The 17,689-nt window shown below is 44.7% G+C and overlaps 1 protein-coding gene across 11 annotated transcripts in view; it reads left to right on the top strand.

Moving 5' to 3' along the window:
• Positions 1-17,689, top strand: part of SPECC1 (sperm antigen with calponin homology and coiled-coil domains 1) — a 273,056-nt gene that overhangs the window by 216,724 nt on the left and 38,643 nt on the right. For 8 of the 11 annotated variants that reach the window (XM_015558364.1, XM_015558363.1, XM_015558365.1 and 5 more), the window contains exons 10-13: positions 6,614-6,695; positions 9,874-10,030; positions 13,872-13,982; positions 15,528-15,630. In XM_015558364.1, coding sequence (XP_015413850.1) covers positions 6,614-6,695; positions 9,874-10,030; positions 13,872-13,982; positions 15,528-15,630 — 453 coding nt within the window. Of the gene's footprint in view, positions 1-6,613; positions 6,696-9,873; positions 10,031-13,871; positions 13,983-15,527; positions 15,631-17,689 lie in introns of those variants that run through there. The other 3 variants (XM_015558367.1, XM_006779289.2, XM_015558371.1) reach the window with 3 other exon arrangements.

Below are 17,689 nucleotides of genomic sequence, written 5' to 3'. Positions count from 1 at the left end.
TCAGAGAGAAAGGGAGAGGGCAAGAGATAGAAACATCAATGATGAGTGAATCATTGATCGGCTGCCTCCTGCACACCCACACTGGGAATCAAGCCCGCAACCTGGGCATGTGCCCAACCCAGAATCGAACCATGATCTTCTGGTTCATAGGTCGATGCTCAACCACTGATCTATGCTGGCTGGGCAATATTAGTTTAATTTTAATTAAAATTTACACTTTTAATGCCTAATAAAGGTCCAAGAGAGACACTATAACCTTCATACAATTTTGGTAACTTTTTTTCCCCGTAAGATGACACTTGAAGTTTTCAATTAAATGAAGATTGTAATTTTTACTAGAAATGAACACTGAACTAGATGTTTTTCTCAAAGAATTGTTTGTTCTAAAATGCCCTCAGAAGGAATGTTTACAATTTATCAATTCGTAGGAGCTCACTAGATGCAACCTGCGTCTGTGCTGTTTTCTGATGGATTCAGACCAAAGCTTCTTGGCATTTTCTAAGACCGGGGTTTTTCTTTTATGTGTGTGTGTGTGTGTGTGTGTGTTTGTGTGTTTGTTTATAAAAACACTTTTTAAAAAATAATTATTGTTGGAAGTATTACATATGTCCCCCTTTTCCTCCCATTGACCCCTGACCCCCTCCGGCCCACCCTCCTTCCTGCCCCAGGCCTTCAGCACCCTATTGTCTGTGTCCATGGCCATGCATATGTGCATACAAGGTCTTTAGTTGATTACCTCCCACCATCCATCCTCCCCCGCCTTCCCTCCGAGAGTCGCACTCTGTTCCATGCTTCCCTGTCTCCCGATCCACTCCGTTCATCAGTTTATTTTGTTACTTAGATTCCACCTATGAGTGCGACCATGTGATACTTGTCTTTCTCTGACTCACTTACCTCACTTAGCATGATACTCTCCAGGTCCCTCCATGCTGTCTCAAAGGGTAAGAGATTCTTCTATTTTACAGCTGCATAGTATCCCATGGTGTAAATGTACCACAGCTTTTATCCACTCATCTACTGATGGGTATTTGGGCAGTTTCCAGATCTTAGCTATTGTAAATTGTGCTGCTATGAACATAGGGGTGCATACATTCTTTCTGATTGGTTTTTCAGGTTTCTTAGGATATATTCACAGAAGTGGGGTCACTGGGTCAAATGGCAGTTCCATATTTAATTTTTTGAGGAAACTCCATACTGTTTCCCACAGTGGCTGCACCAGTCTGCATTCCCACCATCAGTGCACTAGGGTTCCCTTTTCTCCACATCCTCGCCAGCACTTGTCATTTGTTGTTTTGTTGATGGTAGCCATTCTGACAGGTGTGAGGTGATACCTCATTGTTATTTTATTTTGCATCTCACTGATGATCAGTGACTTAGCATTTTTTCATGTCTCTTGGCCATCTGTATGTCCTCTTTGGAGAAGTGTCTATTTAGGTCCTTTTTCAATTGGATTGTTTATTATTCCTTTTGTTAAGTTGTATGAGTTCCTTATATATTTTGGATATTAACCCTTTATCAGATGTATCATTGCCAAATATTTCCTCCCATATGGTGGGCTCCCTTTTCATTTTTTATTTTTTTTTTACAGAGAGGAAGGAAGAGGGATAGAGAGTTAGAAACATCGATGAGAGAGAAACATCGATCAGCTGCCTCCTGCACACCCCCCACCGGGGGCATGCCCGCAACCAAGGTACGTGCCCTCGACGGGAATTGAACCTGGGACCCTTCAGTCCACAGGCTGACGCGCTATCCACTGAGCCAAACCTGTTAGGCCCCTTTTCATTTTGATGGTTTCTTTTGCTGTGCAGAAGCTTCTTATTTTGATGCAGTCCCATTTGTTTGTTTTATCCCTAGTTTCCTTTGTCCTAGGAGATGTATCTGTAAACATATTGCTATGAGAGGTGTCTGAGATTTTGCTGCCTATGGTTTCTTCTGGGAGTTTTTGGTTCCCTGATTTACATTCAAGTCTTTTATCCATTTTGAGTTTATTCTTGTGTGTGTTGCTGGTCTAGTTTCATTTTTTTTTTTTTTTTGCCTTGTATCTGTCCAATTTTCTCAACACCATTTACTGAAGAGACTGTATTGACTCCACTGTATACTCTTGCTTCCTTTGTCAAATATTAACTAGGGTCTCTGTTCTGTTCCATTCATCTATATGCCTGTTCTTGTGCCAGTACCAGCCTGTTTTGAGTACAGTGGCTTTGTGGTATAATTTGAAATCTGGCATTGTGATTCCTTCATCTTTGTTTTTCTTCTTCTTCAAAATTGCTGCAGCTATTTGGGGTCTTTTTTTTGATTCCATATAAGTTTTTGGAGTATTTGTTCTAGCACTGTGAAATATGCTATTGGTATTTTAATAGGGACTGCATTGAATCTGTAGATTGCCTTGGCTATTATGGACATTTTAATGATGTTAATTATACCAGTCCATGAACATGGAATACTCTTCCACTTGTTTATATCTTCTTCTATCTCTATTTTCAATGTCCTGTAGTTTTCCAACTACAAGTCTTTTACCGCCTTGGTTAAGTTTATTTCTAAGTATCTTACTTTTTTTATGACATGGTAAATTGGATTTTTTTTTTTTTTTTTTTAGTTTCTCTTTCTGAGAATTCATTATCGGTGTATAAAAAAGACACCTGTTTGTGGATGTTGATTTTATATTCTGCTTCATTGCTGAATTCCTTTATTAACTCTAGTAGTTTTTGGTAGAGTCTTTAGGATTTTTTATATAAATATCATGTCATCTGCGAATAATGAGAGTTTTACTTCCTCCTTTCCAATTTGAAGGCCTTTTATTTCTTCTTCTTGCCTGATTGCTGTGGGTAGGACTTCCAGTACTATGTTGAATAAGAGTGGTGGAAGCAGACATCCCTGTCTTGTTCCTGTTCTTAGGGAAATGGTGTTAGTTTTTGTCCATTGAGTATGATGTTGGCTGTGGGCCTGTCATATATGGCCTTTATCATGTTGAGGTATGATCCTTCTACACCCGCCTTGCTGAGAGTTTTTATTTTTAAAAAGGGTATTGGATTTTGTCAAATGTTTTTTCTGCATCTACTTGGTATAATAATGTGATTTTTGTCTTTTAGTATGTTTATGTGATGTATCGCATTTATTGATTTGCATTGTTTATTGAATATTGAACCAGCCTTGTATCCCTGGAATAAATCCCAGTTGGTCATGGTGTATGATCTTTTCAATATATTGCTGGATCTGATTTGCTAATATTTTGTTGAGGATTTTAGCATCTGTGTTCATCAGGGATATTGGCTAGTAATTCTCTTTCTTTGTAGTGTCTTTATCTGGTTTTGGAATGAGGATAATGCTGGCCTCATTAAAGAAGCTTGGAAGTGTTCCTTCCTCTTTAAGACCAGGGCTTGTGATGTGATAAATAACACGCAACACTCTGCTTTTCCTGCACTAAGATCGATGCTGTCATTAACAGGCACCCTTTCCTGGTGTCCTTGGTAGCTATGCATATTGTTTGGGATCTTTTAAGGTGTTTTTTTGTTTTGTTTTTTACTTTTTGCCCTTTAAGGTATATTCCACCACCTTATATATAAAACCAATAAAACAATTATTTATATTTTGATAATCATCAAATCTATTGAATCATTGATCAGCTGTCTCCTGCATGTCCCCGGTAGGCACAGCCCAGGCATGTGCCCTGATTGGGAATGAAACTGTGACATAGGTCGACACTCAAACACTGAACCATGCCAGCCAGGCTGCAGTGGCCAGTTTGGTTCCATGGTTAGAGCCTTGAGCTGTAGTCCGAAGGGTCACTGGTTTGATTCCTGTTCAAGGGCATGTACATCAGTTGCGGTGCATTCAGGAGGAAACCAATCAGTGTGTCTCTCAGGTTGATGTTTCATTTTTTAAAAATATATTTTTATTGATTTCATAGAGGAACAGAAAGAGAGAGATAGAAACATCAATGATGAGAGAGAATCATTGATTGGCTGCCTCCTGCACATCTCCTACTAGGGATCGAGCCTGCAACCCAGGCATGTGCCCTGACAGTGAATCTAACTGGTAACTTCTTGGCTCCTAGGTTGACAGTCAACCACTGAGCCACATTGCCTGGGCAAGTTGCCACATGCCCTTGACTGGAATCGAACCTGTGACCCTTGAGTCCGCAGGCTGACGCTCTATCCACTGAGCCAAACCGGTTAGGGCAAAATAATTCATTTTTAAGGCTATGTTATATGAAACTATTTATTTAAATATACCTCTATTGATGGGCATTTAGCTTAATTTGTATTAAACTTATTAAGAAACAATACAGTGAAATTCTTTTACAAATTTTTGCCCACCTAGGCAGGGGTCCTCAAACTTTTTAAACAGGGGGCCAGTTCACTGTCCCTCAGACCGTTGGAGGGCCGGACTATAGTTTAAAAAAAAACTATGAACAAATTCCTATGCATACTGCACATATCTTATTTTGAAGTAAAAAAACAAAATGGGAACAAATACAATATTTGTATTTGCGTGTGGCCCGCGGACCGTAGTTTGGGGACCCCTGCACTTAGGCTTTTTCTGTATAAAGAGTGTATCTCGATTAATTGTCAAATATCAGGAATCACTCTAGCTAGTGAGGCAGAAAGGAATTACCGGAGGGCGGGAGGAGAAGGCCCTAGTCTGCGCTGAGCATCCGGGAAGGGTTCCCAGGCTGCCTCTTTTCCTGAGTGCTTGCCTAGGACTATCGTTTCTGTCAAGATCTGGGGTCAGCGTTAGGGCACACCAGCACCAATGCATCCCTGCCCGCGTCGCAGGTACTGTTCCCAGGTTCCTTCACGGTGTACCAGGGGCAGGATTTCCTGCTTTAAGACTGAAAATATTTCATGGTATGTAGACACCACATTTTCTTCCCCCCACCGTACTTTTATTGGAAACAAAAGCGAGAAGGTGAGTGGCAGATTGTCTGAAAACTTGGCTGAGTTAGTGGTGGCTCCTGTGCCGTAGAGGCTGTCTCCTCCCCTTGAATTTAGTCTAGCTCTTTGACTTGTTTTGGTCGGCAGAGTGGAGCAGAGTGATTTTGTATAACTTATGGACAGAAGCCTCGGAAAGCTTTGCAGTACCCACGTTTACCCTCTTGGATAGCAAAAACGTCAAATGTACCCAAGAGAGAGTAGCCTCGTGCGTAGAGAGAGGCCGTGGAGGAAGACATCACAGAGAAAAAGAGGGATGCCCGGCGCCATGCCCTTCCGGCCACTGCCCGGTGGGATCCTGGGGGTCAAGTCCTTGCTGAACTGCCCTTGTCAAAAGTACATGTAGCCAAGAAGAGCTATCCCTGCCACCCCTGCTCAAATTGCAGAATTATGAGCAAATCGTGGTTTTTAACAATTATGTTATGGTAATTGAAATAGTTTGTTTTAAATTGAAACAGTTGATTCATATAGTACCTCCTTAATGAAACTGGGTAAACGCCACATTTTTAATCCATTCATCTGTTGGTGGACATTCAGGTTGTTTTCACCTCTTGGCTAGTGTGAATAATGCTGCCAGGAACCTGGCTGTGCCGGTGTCTCTTCAAGATCCTATTTTCAGTAATTTTGGATATATATCCAGAAGTGAGATTGCTGGGTCATATGGCAGTTCTGTTCTTTTTAAATCCTCACCCAAGGATATGTTTATTGATTTTTTTCTAGAGAGAGGAAGAGAAAGAGAGAAACATTGATGTGAGAGAGAAACATCAATCCAGGATTGAACCTGCAACCTAGGTAGTGTCCTGACCAGGAATTGCCCCTGCAATCTTTTTGGTGTACAGGACAATGCGCCAACCAACTGAACACCTAACGGGGCTGGGAGTTCTGTTTTTAATGATTTCAGGAACTTCCCTATTCTTTTCCATTGTGCTGCACCATTTTACTTACCCACCTACAGTGCACGAAGGTTATAGTTTTTCCACATTTTGCCAACATTTGTTATTTTCTGTTCTTTTGTTATTGTTTTATAATGACTATGCTAACAGGTGTGAGATGATATCTCATTATAGTTTTGATTTGTATTTCCCTGATAATTAGTGATGTTGAGCATCTTTTCATGTATCTGTTGGCCATTAAGAAACAGTGTTTTTACACATATCCTTGAATATGCATAGAATATTCCAGGAAGATATTCACAAAGCTGATTAATAATGATTACACCTGCCTAGTCAGTGTGGCTCAGTGTTTGAGCATCGACCCATGAATCAAGAAGTCACAGTTGGATTCCCGGTTCGGGCACGTGCCCGGGTTGCAGGCTCGATCCCTAGTGTGGGGTGTACAGGAGGCAGCCAATCAGTGATTCTCATTATTGATGTTTCTCTCACTCCATCTCCTTTCCTCTCTCTAAAATCAATAAAAACTTTAAAAAAAAATAAAATAATGATTACCCCCAGGGAGAGGAACAGGGAAGGCAGACTTCCTTTTAGCTATGTGTCTTCTCTGGACCCTTTGAGGATCATGCCAAGTGCGTTTGTTATCTTTTCACACTAATACGTTGTTGTAAAAGCTCCCCCTGGTGATTTGGATGAGCTTGAGAACCCGTGTACATACATGTGTGCACACCTGGCCTGAGCTGGTCCTGATGTCACAAGTTCACCTGTGCTGCTGTGCCCTTTGTTTTGTAGAGGCACTCAACCTACAGCGGCGTTCGCCCAGCCAGCAAAGGAGTGGCCCAGCGCTTGGACCTTCCCGACCTTCCCCTCTCAGGTAAATCGTCTTCAATGTGATCACTTACTTTTTTGTGGGGCTCACTTTTCTTAGCATGAACCGAGCTTAGAAAAATAGTCCATGGCATTTATTCCAGACGATTTCAAGCTCTCAGGGTGTGTGATGAGGGGTGAGAGCCTGCTTCCTGCGCCGTGCCCTTCTCTGTCAGGGCTCCGGGGCAGCGTCCGGCTGGGGGAGGAGTGTGTGTGTGTGTGTGTGTGTGTGTGTGTGTGTGTTTGTTTTATACTGTATTTCAGGAAAATTTAAAAAAAGTATTTTAAGAAAAAACTTAGATCTGATTCTGACAGTCTATTGCTTCCATAATTTCTAAAATATGACTTTTGAGATATTTTTGTCTTTGAGAATAATCCTCATCCACGTATTGTTGAAAGTCACATCTTGACAAGGAAGTGCTGGTTGTAGCTGTAGTCCTCAGTGTCACATGTTCACTCCTGCCATGCCTCCCCCGCTGAAAGCCACGCAGAGTTACGGGGCACACGGTTACAGGGCACTCAGTTACGGGGCACTTGGTTACTGGGCACACGGTTACGGGGCACTCGGTTACGGGGCACGGTTACGGGGCACTCGGTTACGGGGCACAGTTCCGGGGCACACGGTTACGGGGCACACGGTTATGGGGCACACGGTTACAGGGCACACGATTACGGGGCACTCAGTTATGGGGCACAGTTACGGGGCACATGGATACAGGGCATAGTTACCGGGCACACGGTTACAGGGCACAGTTACAGGGCACACGGTTACGGGACACTCAGTTATGGGGCACTCAGTTATGGGGCACAGTTACGGGGGCACACGCTTATAGGGCACTCCGGTACAGGGGACCCAGGAGTGGGACTGCTGGGTTTGAGCCCGGCACTGCCACCTGCAGCCTGGCTGTGGCCATGTTATGCCACCTCTGTGCTGTGCTCCCTCCTCTCCAAAGTGCAGAGAAGGCTGTCTGCCCAGTAGACGGCTGCAAAGGTTGAGTGGACTTGGCCCCAGGGCCTAGTGCTGCAACAGGGTCGCTCTTGTCACCGGGCTCACTGTCTCTGCACATCAGCTCACCTGCAGGACAGAGACCTTAGCAGCATGTGAAGGTTGTCCAGGCCACACACCTGAGCCATTTATTTCTGTGTCTGCATGGCCACTGTTGTGAGGAAGCAAAAATGACAAGAACACTTACTGGCTATTTACTAGTGCCTGTCGGAAGCAGAGAAAGCCAAATATCGAATTGCATAGGTAGAAGTCCTTTGCTCTTAAGTTAAGATAGAACTTCTGTAACATGGTGTGAATAAAAGTACGTTCCTACTGCACTTCTTTTGGATCATGGTCACACGTGGACAGATTTAATTCTGAAAATAGTTGTTTTTATGAGATAAGTTTCACTCTTTGTAAATTCTTTTACCTTACTACCTTATTTTTTCCCTTCTGAGTTCTGTTTTCTTGTTCATGGAATTAAGGATTTTAGACTGAGATAAATACTGACATCGAGAATTTCAGGTTACCTGGGCCTGTGCGCTGCACTGACATGTGAGAGACCCAGCCCTATGGAGACAGAGCCACACTGATTTTAAACGGCCCCAGGACCAGGATGCGAGTTTTCCTCATTTTCTCCCCCAGTGTGGCCTTTCGGTCATGAGGCTGGTGATGCTCTGATTCACAGCTTCATAAAGAAATGATAAAGGTTTACAAAGGATTTTGCTTCATAGCAATGATGCCAGGAAGAAGAAAATGGTGACCAAGGACCAGTGGGTAGTCCAAGGTTGGCAAAGTGAGAAAAACGGAGAAGGGGTGAGTGAGGCCCGGAGCAGGTTGCTATTCCTGTGCCAACCGGGTGACCCCCGAGGAGCGGAGGGAGGTGAAAGCAGAGCACCGGGCCTGCCGGCTTGCCTTCTGCACGCGCTCAGTGATGTGACGGGAGCAGCTTGCCTGCAGGCGCGGTGCTGGGCGTAGGCACGTGTGGCTCTGCCTGTGGTAAATACCTGTGACACAGCATTTATTATCTTAACCATTTCAAGTGTAGTAGGTGAGCTTTTAGTCACAATATTTGTGTCTTTTCCGTTCTTCTAGCCTTAAAATTCCCATTTGTGTAGAGAAAGCCTTCTAATTAACCAGGTAAATGCTGACGCTGAGACCACAGCAGCCATTGCCTCCGAGTGACTAGTTTGTTGGGTGTGTGTGTGTGTTCACCTGGCACTGTCTGCCCCACCTGGCACTGTCTGCCAGGTGCTTCTGTTTACTATCCGAGAAGGATTACATGTGAAAATTGCTTGCTTTCAGGCTGGACAACACTGAGTCATCAGAAACTGTAGAAATGGGATTAATGTGTGTTTTTGTTGTTTTCTTTAGTGGTGTAAACACTGTTTTTCCCTGCTCTTCCAGCTCCCCATAATTGGTGGCTGTTAGGTGTACGAATAGTATTTTCTTCCACGACTATTTAAGGTGCCCGAGGAGGTGACTGAGGGCTTGCCTATGGTACTGAGCAGGTTGCTTCATTCTCGGAGCTCCCCTTTCCTTTGTAAATGCAAACTAGACAGCCCAGAATGTTCTCCCGCCGGATGCCTTGGGGCCCATTAAGAAATGCCAGCCGGAATCAGCCTGCTTTGTTACCTGTTTTGACTCAGACGAATGTGACAGCAGAGAGGAGCCTGAAAAGACTTCCTTTTGCTTCTTTTTAGAAAGTCAGGCTTTTTCTCCTGTGAAATAATTGTCGTTCTTGGTTCCCAGCTGCCTGCTGCCACCTGTGACCTGATGGTCCCTTAGGCACCTCCCCACCAGCCCCCTCTCAGATGCCCATCAGAGAAAACCGAGTACCGGCCTCAGGACAGAGCTGGCTTCGTGGGCATTGACCTGTGCAGTGGCACAAGCTCTTAATAAGGGCGCAGGCCCAGCGCTCTTGTGGGTCTAGAAATTCTGAATGATTTCTAAAAGGGGATAATCTGGCATTAGTCCCTTTGAATTATATAGTCATCCCTGCCTGAGCCGTCCTTTCCAGAAAATATCACTTCCCTGTTTGCATTTTTATTGCTTATCCAGAAACTATATCTGTTATCTATTTGTATTGGGAATAAAAGGAGAATTGTACCGTACAAACTCGGGTACCACGTTTTAAAAAGTGCGATGACCAGTCAGACCCTGTCCTTCGGGCGTAGTGATCGTGTTGTTGTGCACACAGGTCTTCTGAAGGGAAGAGCTGACAACCTGAAGCCAGACCCTTACCTCCGCAAGAGCCCCTCCCTGGAGTCGCTGAGCAGACCCCCGGCCCTGGGCTTCGGAAGCACGAGGCTGCTGAGCACGTCCACCGGGGGCTTGAGGCCACACAGCAAACTCAGGTACCACGTTATAAACAGCGAGAAATCAGATGGACAGTGGGCCGGTGCCCTTGGGTCTTCCTTAATTTATGCCTTTTGTTACAGAATTTACCAGGCAACCAAAAAATACACAGGAGTACCCAGAGATACAGGAAAACCCCATTTATATCCAGACATACTAGCACTGTGACTCAGGGGAGCCTGTTTCCAAATTCTGAGCAAACCAATATGGAGGAAGTTTTCTTTTATACCCTTTGGCTTCTTTGTCCTCCAAATGAGGATCAGACTTCCGGACCTTTCACGGGCTTTGTAAAAACCCCATGTGTTGGGATGGCGCCAGCACTGATAACCCCCTCTGGGAGTTGTATATGGTTCATGTTTTATCTAAGTATTTAGGTAAATAGGTCTTGTAAGACCAGATAATTAGGGAAGGGGCAGTGATTAGATTATAGACTAACAGGAATGTGCATTAAGGATATTGATTAACTAGGTACAGAGTCAGGCTGCTAGCTCCCTCCCCCACAAAAAATGTCTTATTTTCCTCATCATTCCCCGCCCCCTTTGAACCCTTAAGCTGATTTTCAGCCTTGGAGATTCAATAGAAGACTCAAAGCTAGGGAGTATGGTGTTCAGCAACTTGAGTTTTTTTCATTTTTATTGCCCAAGGGATTGTGCTGGCAGTCCAGAAATCTGGTCTGGAGTAACATCCGAGGCTTCAGGGCTTATTGATTCTCTCTATTAGCTGTTCTAAAACCTGTTGGCTTTCTTAGAAGAAGGGAGAGGGAGTCTATACAGGTTTCTTCATTTTCGGCTTCAGAGCAGTTGGAGTGGTGAGAAGCACGTCATTCCTCATCACTTAATGGTCACTGCACTTCTACACATATTTCCTGGATGAAAGCAGTTAAGACCCAGTGCCTGCCTTCAGCAAGGGAGAGGCTCTGCACTATAGATGCAGAGTGACACGAGGGCTGTGGGACAAGGAGCTAGCTGGTGCTCGGTGCTGCTGTTGGACCAGGAAATCAGGGAGAGGAAGCAGTAGCTCTGCCGGCGCCTGCAGGGGTCCGCACTCTGGCACGAGCTGGGACGTGGTGTTAGTCAGGGAGACTGGACCGCGGGCTGCAGTGGTTGGGGAGTCGGGCGCTTGTGGTAGGCTTTCCGCCAGTCTGGGCTGGGAGGTGCGTCCTTAGGACGTCACACCAGGAAAGGCTGACGGGAGCCACAGTGCACATGCCAGCGACAGGTGCTGGCACTCGTTTTGGTAAAGCAGTGGAGCCACCAGGCGTGTGGAGGTCTGGCTTTGATGTGTGCAGTGGTAGTGGGACAGTCAACAGTGGCTGCAAGAAATGGGAGGGGTATTGCTAAGGCTGTTTAGCGGGTGCTTAAGCAGGAGCTGAGGGCTGGAGTAGCGATGGCGTGGGCAGAGACCGCCGGGTGGCCACGGAAGGCTGTCTTTGCTTTCACAAATCTGCCACCGCCTCCCCTCCGTCATGTCCTGCTTCTCCGCGTGGGGTCAGCCTCTGGAGCACTGAGTGCTTCCTGTGCAGCCGTGTCCGACACCTCCGCGTGGGTCCACATTCCACCCGTCTCCGGTTCTCCGCAAGCTAGGCCCCCGCCCCGCCCCCACATGTGCAGAATGTCCCGGCCCCTCAGTCAGCAAAGCCTGTTCTTCCTCTGCCTTTGCAGCTTGATGCAGGCACTTCTGAGCCAAGGTTCCAGCCGCAGGGTGTGCCTTGTGACCTTGAACTCCTGAGCACCTCTCCTTCCAGGGCAAACTGTGCATGAGGTTTCACTAACCACCTGGGGGCATCAGCACCCCCTTTCTTCGCCTGAGGCATCTCCCACTCATTTGGGTGTTTAATTCACTGTGCATAGCAGCATGCCTTCGCCCTTATTAAGACTGTAATTTAGTGGATCTTAAATTCTTTGTGTTACATTTTTATGTCATTCTCAACTTCTTGTGTTGTGGTACACCCATAGCATTTCCCTCAATAAATAGGTAGATATTAAAAATAGGTAGATAGCTCGGCTGGTATGGATCAATGGTTGAGAGTAGACCTATGAACCAGGAGGTCACAGTTCAATTCCTGGTCAGGGCACATGCCCAGGTTTGGGGCTCGATCCCCAGTAGGGGACATGCAGGAGGCAGCCAATCAATGATTCTCTCTCATCATTGATGTTTCTATTTCTCCCTCTCCCTTCCTCTCTGAAATCAATAATAAAAAAAATTATAAAAATCAAACAAAGAAAAGAATAGGTAGGTAGATGAGTATACAGAATTGGCTATCTTACGAGTAATGGCTTTTTAACAGACATTGCAACTACCATTAATATTATAAAAGGATTTTTTGAAAGTCTGAGTAAGTTCAGCTCTTGCCATATCTTTGGGTGTAGTCATTATTTTGGCCCAAATAAATGAAGGCATATCATTCAGAGGTTTAATTTAAAGCTCCAGGTATTAAATGTCAGTCTTGTTTATGTGCAAGAGATTGAAATAATCAAAACAGGTTTTAAGGACCAAAATTAGTGCTATTCTGAAATGGGTCTTTTATACTTTATTTTATTTTTTCCAATTGCTCTTTTCTTTGTGCCAGAACTGCATACAAAAAGGCTATTTGTGTATTAATATGCTATTTTTACTATACCCTTAATCGTGAAAGCTTAAATTAGTGAAATTAATTAGTTACTTATTTTTATATTCATGTCACTGAGACAAACCAATGGCAGGATACAAATTACCTTGGAAGTTCTCATCCTATTATTAATTTTTTTGCAATCTTATCTAGGTAGCTCTGTTTTTAAAAGAAAACTGGTAAATGTTTAGTCATCCATTTATACAGAAACTGTTTCCCAAATACTCATTTCAGTCTTCCCTCGTTTGTCAGGCCTAGGCATTCATCTCTAGGAAATGGAATAAACCCAGGCCAGGCACAGCAAACACAGGCAGTGTGACCAGAACTTCATAGTTAACAGAAACTTGTGGGTTTGAGTTTACAGATGTGTCAAATAGGAGGAAAGGCAGGCATCACATTATACAAGAAAACTTTAATTCAAGTATAAAGTTTTCCTTAAAACCTCCCTACCTTGATGCAGATTGTCACAGTCTAGAATCATCCCATTACTCCTTTTAAATCATTTAAAATATCTTTACTAAATATTGGATGGATACAAAATAATAAAATATGTGTAAGGTATAAGGATTATCAACCCGATAGAGAGCAACCTGGACACCACCTTCCAGGCTCAGGAAAAGGAAATTAACACTTTTGAACTTCCCGTTAGCCCCTGCCATTTGCAGCACCTCCTGTCCCTTCCTCGCCCTCCTCCGAGGTCATCACCATTCTGAACTTTGTGTGTTTGTCTTTACAGTTTCTCCGTGTATTTTGTGTACCCAGACAATACAAATAGTATATCAGTTAAATTGCATATTTAAAATTTATTTATTTAATCCTCACCTGAGGATATTTATATTGATTTTTAGAAAAAGAGGACGAGAGAGAGAGAGAAAGAGAGAGAGAGAAACCAATGTTGAGAGAAACCAACATGAGAGAGTTTTGCCTCCCATACTAGCCCCAAGTGGGCATCAAATCCAAAATCTAGGTATGTACCTGACCAGGAATCAAACCCATACCCTTTTGGTGTCTGGGATGATGTTCCAACCAACTGAGCCACCTGGCCAGGGCATATTTGCAACTTTGGAAACATAAAAACATTGTTGGAGTTTCTTAATTCAAAGGTTCCTGCTATTCATTCAAGTTATTACATACATCTGTAATTCATTGGTTTTTATTGCTATATAGTATTCTATTATATAAATATCCCCAGTTTATCCATTTTCCAGATGATGTACATTGGTTGTTTCCAGGGTTTGCTATTATAAGAAGTGCTGCTGTTGTTACCAGAGATTGGACTTTGGTTCAGGAACCTCGGTACTTGAGTTCTGGCTAAGAAAGAATTCAGAGCCAAGACTCAAACTGTAAGAGGAAGTTTATTTAGACAATCACAGAGGCAGAATAAGTGAGCTGTAGAAGGGGCAGAGGCAAACGAAAGGCCCTTGGAGCTCAAGGAGGAGAGAGGCAAGGAAACCAGTGGGGAAACCAGTGCTCCCTAGAGAGGGCCTTGCTGGTCCTCCATCCTAAGGGCTTTCAGGGGAAGTCCCGGGGAGGATCTCAATAAATATTTGTCACCTTTCCAGGTGTGGCCTTTCCGGGTCATGGTCTCCACTGATGGTTTGGCACCAGGGCAAGGGGCCATTTGTCATTGTAGCTGGTCCTAAGGTCAGCCGCTTGTCTGGTTTTGCTGCTTTTCTGGGCCTGGAGCAGAAACACAACTGATGTTATCCCTAGGGGTTAACGCTAAGGGATTGGTCATGCAAGGGCCCACACGGAGTTGCATGAAGCCACTTTTTGGCCTCTTGTTCCTCCTCCAAGGGGGTCTACGCATGATGAGTGACATGCCCGGGAGGAAAGGTCAGGGGAGGGTCCGAGCTGCATGTCCAGGGATATGCTGGAGAGGAAAGTCACTTGGGAGCGAGGTCCTTGTTTTCCCAGTTTTGCCTTTGCTGGGCCCTGGGGCCTTTCCGCCCTGGAGACCTTCTGTACCGGGCCCAGCGTCCTTGCTCTCCTCGTGCCTGTCCCACTGCCCACCACACTGCTGTGAACATCGTGTGCCGTGATGGTGCACACGCCAAGGAGTAAATCCCACTGCTCTCGCGCTGTCGCTGCTACAGCTGACACTCCAGAGCTGCCCTGCCCTATCCCTGCTCTCCTGCACGCAGTGCCGGGAAATCGCAGGCTGTTCCAGTGGGATGGGAATATAATCCCCCTTCCCTGGCTTCCTCATGGAAGAAACTGTGTGACCTTAAGTCCCTTTTAGTATTTGGGAATTTTAGGCAGCATAAAATTGTCGTAGACGTTTATAGAAAAGTCGAGGATGGGCACTGGAGCCCTTGCTCCTGGAAGATCACTTCCTGTGGTAAATGGGGGCTCAGAGTTGAGTGATGGCACCAAGAACAGAGGAGCAGGAGTGCCTCCTGTGGAGTTGGAAAGCCCCCTTTTGAGTAATTGTTACAGACTTTGCCTTTCACCTCCATTCCCAGCATCTCCCCCACACGCAGCCTATCCAGTGTTTTTAAATGCCCTTCTAACCTACCTGTTAGCTGACATGCAGTCGTAAGTGGGGCCCTGCCACACGAGTTTTTCTATAGGTATCTTTCATTAAAATGATACCGTACTTAAGTAAATAAGTAAAAGGCTAGATGGCAAGAGCAGCAGATGGACTTAAAAATTTTTTAAAACCTATTTATAGACTTCTAATAGTCAAGAAAGACAATCTTATTTTTCTTTCATACCCTGAGACATAAAAATGTATGGCTAATGTGACTGATTTGGTTGTTTTTCTTTGGAGTTTACTGAAATGACCTAGACTCCTGCCTTTCTAATATGATTACTTATTTCTTACATAGTTGAGGGCTCTAAACATTAGCAGCTTCTCTTTACTGTGCGCTCCTCTCTCTAACCAGTGTGGAAAGAAGGGACCCTCTGGCTGCGCTGGCCCGGGAGTACGGCGGCTCGAAGCGCAACGCTCTGCTGAAATGGTGCCAGAAGAAGACAGAAGGCTACGCGGTAAGGGGTGTCCACCTGCTCCCCAGCAGCTCTGGCACTAGCCGTCCAAGCCCGTGTGTTCTGTGTGTTTCTGTGCTCGTCTATGCCAGTGTGCGTGGCGTTGCCATCCGTCAGGGCTGCCAGGGTTGCTGTGTGCGCGGCCCAGGGGTTTCCAGATGGAGGCTGCGAGGTGGGAGCCAGTCTGCACTCCAGCCACCTCGCCGCCTCCCGAAGTGCAGAACTGCGTGTCCTGTGGGAGGGCTCCTCCTCTCTGCTCAGAGGAGGTCACCTCCCCAGCAGCACCCAGCAGCCGCTCCGACCCAAGACACAGCTTTCGCAGAATCCTCTTCCCAAAAGGGACCCTTTTCCTAATCCCGTCGAGGCCCCGCCTTGCTGAGCCCTCAGCATTTCTCTGCTACTTGAAGAGTTGTTTGCATTTAGTTTAGGAATTTCCGTTTACCAGGACAGTGTTTTCTGTGAAAGTTAGACAAGAAAGTAATATCTGCTGTAATGTAAGCTTTTTGATCAGGAGCCGTCATACACAAAGATAAAGTGCATCAGCACAGTTTCTCGAACAGCCTCCCTCACATGCAGAAGTCCAGCACCGCCGTCCCCAGCCCCTCCTGACACCGGACATAGCTGTCCCCCGGTTGTCTCCCTTGGAGCTTTCTTCAAAAGCACACACCCTACGTGCTAATTTAGTTTTGCCTGCATTTGAACTTTATAAAGTGAAATTTTAAACTGTAATATTGCACCTGCCATTTTGAGAGGATTTTGTATTTTAATGATCAGATGATCAAAATGAGATTTCTGCTCCACCATTGGTGGGGGTGTGCATGAATGCCGCCTCTGGGGAGGGAAATATGTGTCAGGAATCTCAAAAATGAGTATGCCCTTTAGCTCAGGAATTGTGTTTCAAGAAAGTAACTGAATGCCTATGAAGATAGAATTTTGAACAAGTTGATTATAGTTTTATTTATTAAAAGTTATTTTTTAAAGTACTGGAAATAATACAGATTTCTAACAATAGGGGAATCAAGCTTAAAAATCTTGCTTTGTGCAAATACATTTAAAGGAACGAGAAAAAGTGTGGGGCTGGCTGAAAGTAGGTTTCTGGGGTTTTGTTAAGTCAACAGATTCTAAAGCAATATAGTATGCTTCCAATTCTGTAAAAGTAATTCATCTAAATGTTATACTAACATTAACAGCGGTTAGCACTGGATGAGTACTTAAATTTTATTCCTGCTTTCCTGTGAGTTTTTCATTATCTGCAATGAACATGTAAGTTTTTAACAGAAAGAAATATTTTAATTGCAACTGTTTAAAGGGAAAAAGCCAGATCCAAAAGGCTACATACTATATGGTTTCCTTTATATGAAATGTCCAGTGTGGGCAAAGTGGATTAGAGGCTGAGGGAGGGAGGCCAGGAAGTGACTGGGCACAGGGTTTCTTTAGGTGTGATATAAATGTTCTGGAATTAGTGATGTTGGTTGTATGACCTGTGACTGTACTAAATGCTACTGAATTGTACATTTTAAAAGGGTAAACTCACCTGGCTGGCATGGCTATGAACCAGGAGGTCACGGTTTGATTCCCGGTCATGGCACATGCCCGGGTTGTGCACCGGGCCTCTAGTACAGGATAATTAAACCAGATCTTTCTGAGGAAACTTTGAAACTGGAAGAACAAGGCACCTTAAGGCATCGCAGTGTGCAGAATGGGCTTGGGAGCCTGTAGGGTAGGCCCATCCACCTCTCTGCTGGCCACTTCATAGCCATGTGGCAAGTCAATTTTTATAACAGCATCTTTTTAATTAAAATCTCCTATTTAATAAAAGAGAAACATGGTAATTAGTGTACATCCGCTACCCTTCCCAATGGCTAATCAGCGAGATATGCAAATTAACTGCCAGCCAAGATGGCGGCCTGCAGCCAGGCAGCTTGAAGCTAACATGAGGCTTGCTTGCTTCAGTTACGGAGGACTCCAACGTTCCCCACCTGCTGCTGCAGGCCTCTGAGCCTGCAGTTTAAGAAACTATGTAACAAATATAGAAGCTAAACAAAACCCCAGAAACCGGCCT

Source organism: Myotis davidii, unplaced genomic scaffold (genome assembly GCF_000327345.1).
Source record: "Myotis davidii unplaced genomic scaffold, ASM32734v1 scaffold129, whole genome shotgun sequence".
In the NCBI taxonomy this organism is placed as follows: domain Eukaryota; kingdom Metazoa; phylum Chordata; class Mammalia; order Chiroptera; family Vespertilionidae; genus Myotis; species Myotis davidii.
This window is presented reverse-complemented; position numbering and strand designations above follow the sequence as displayed.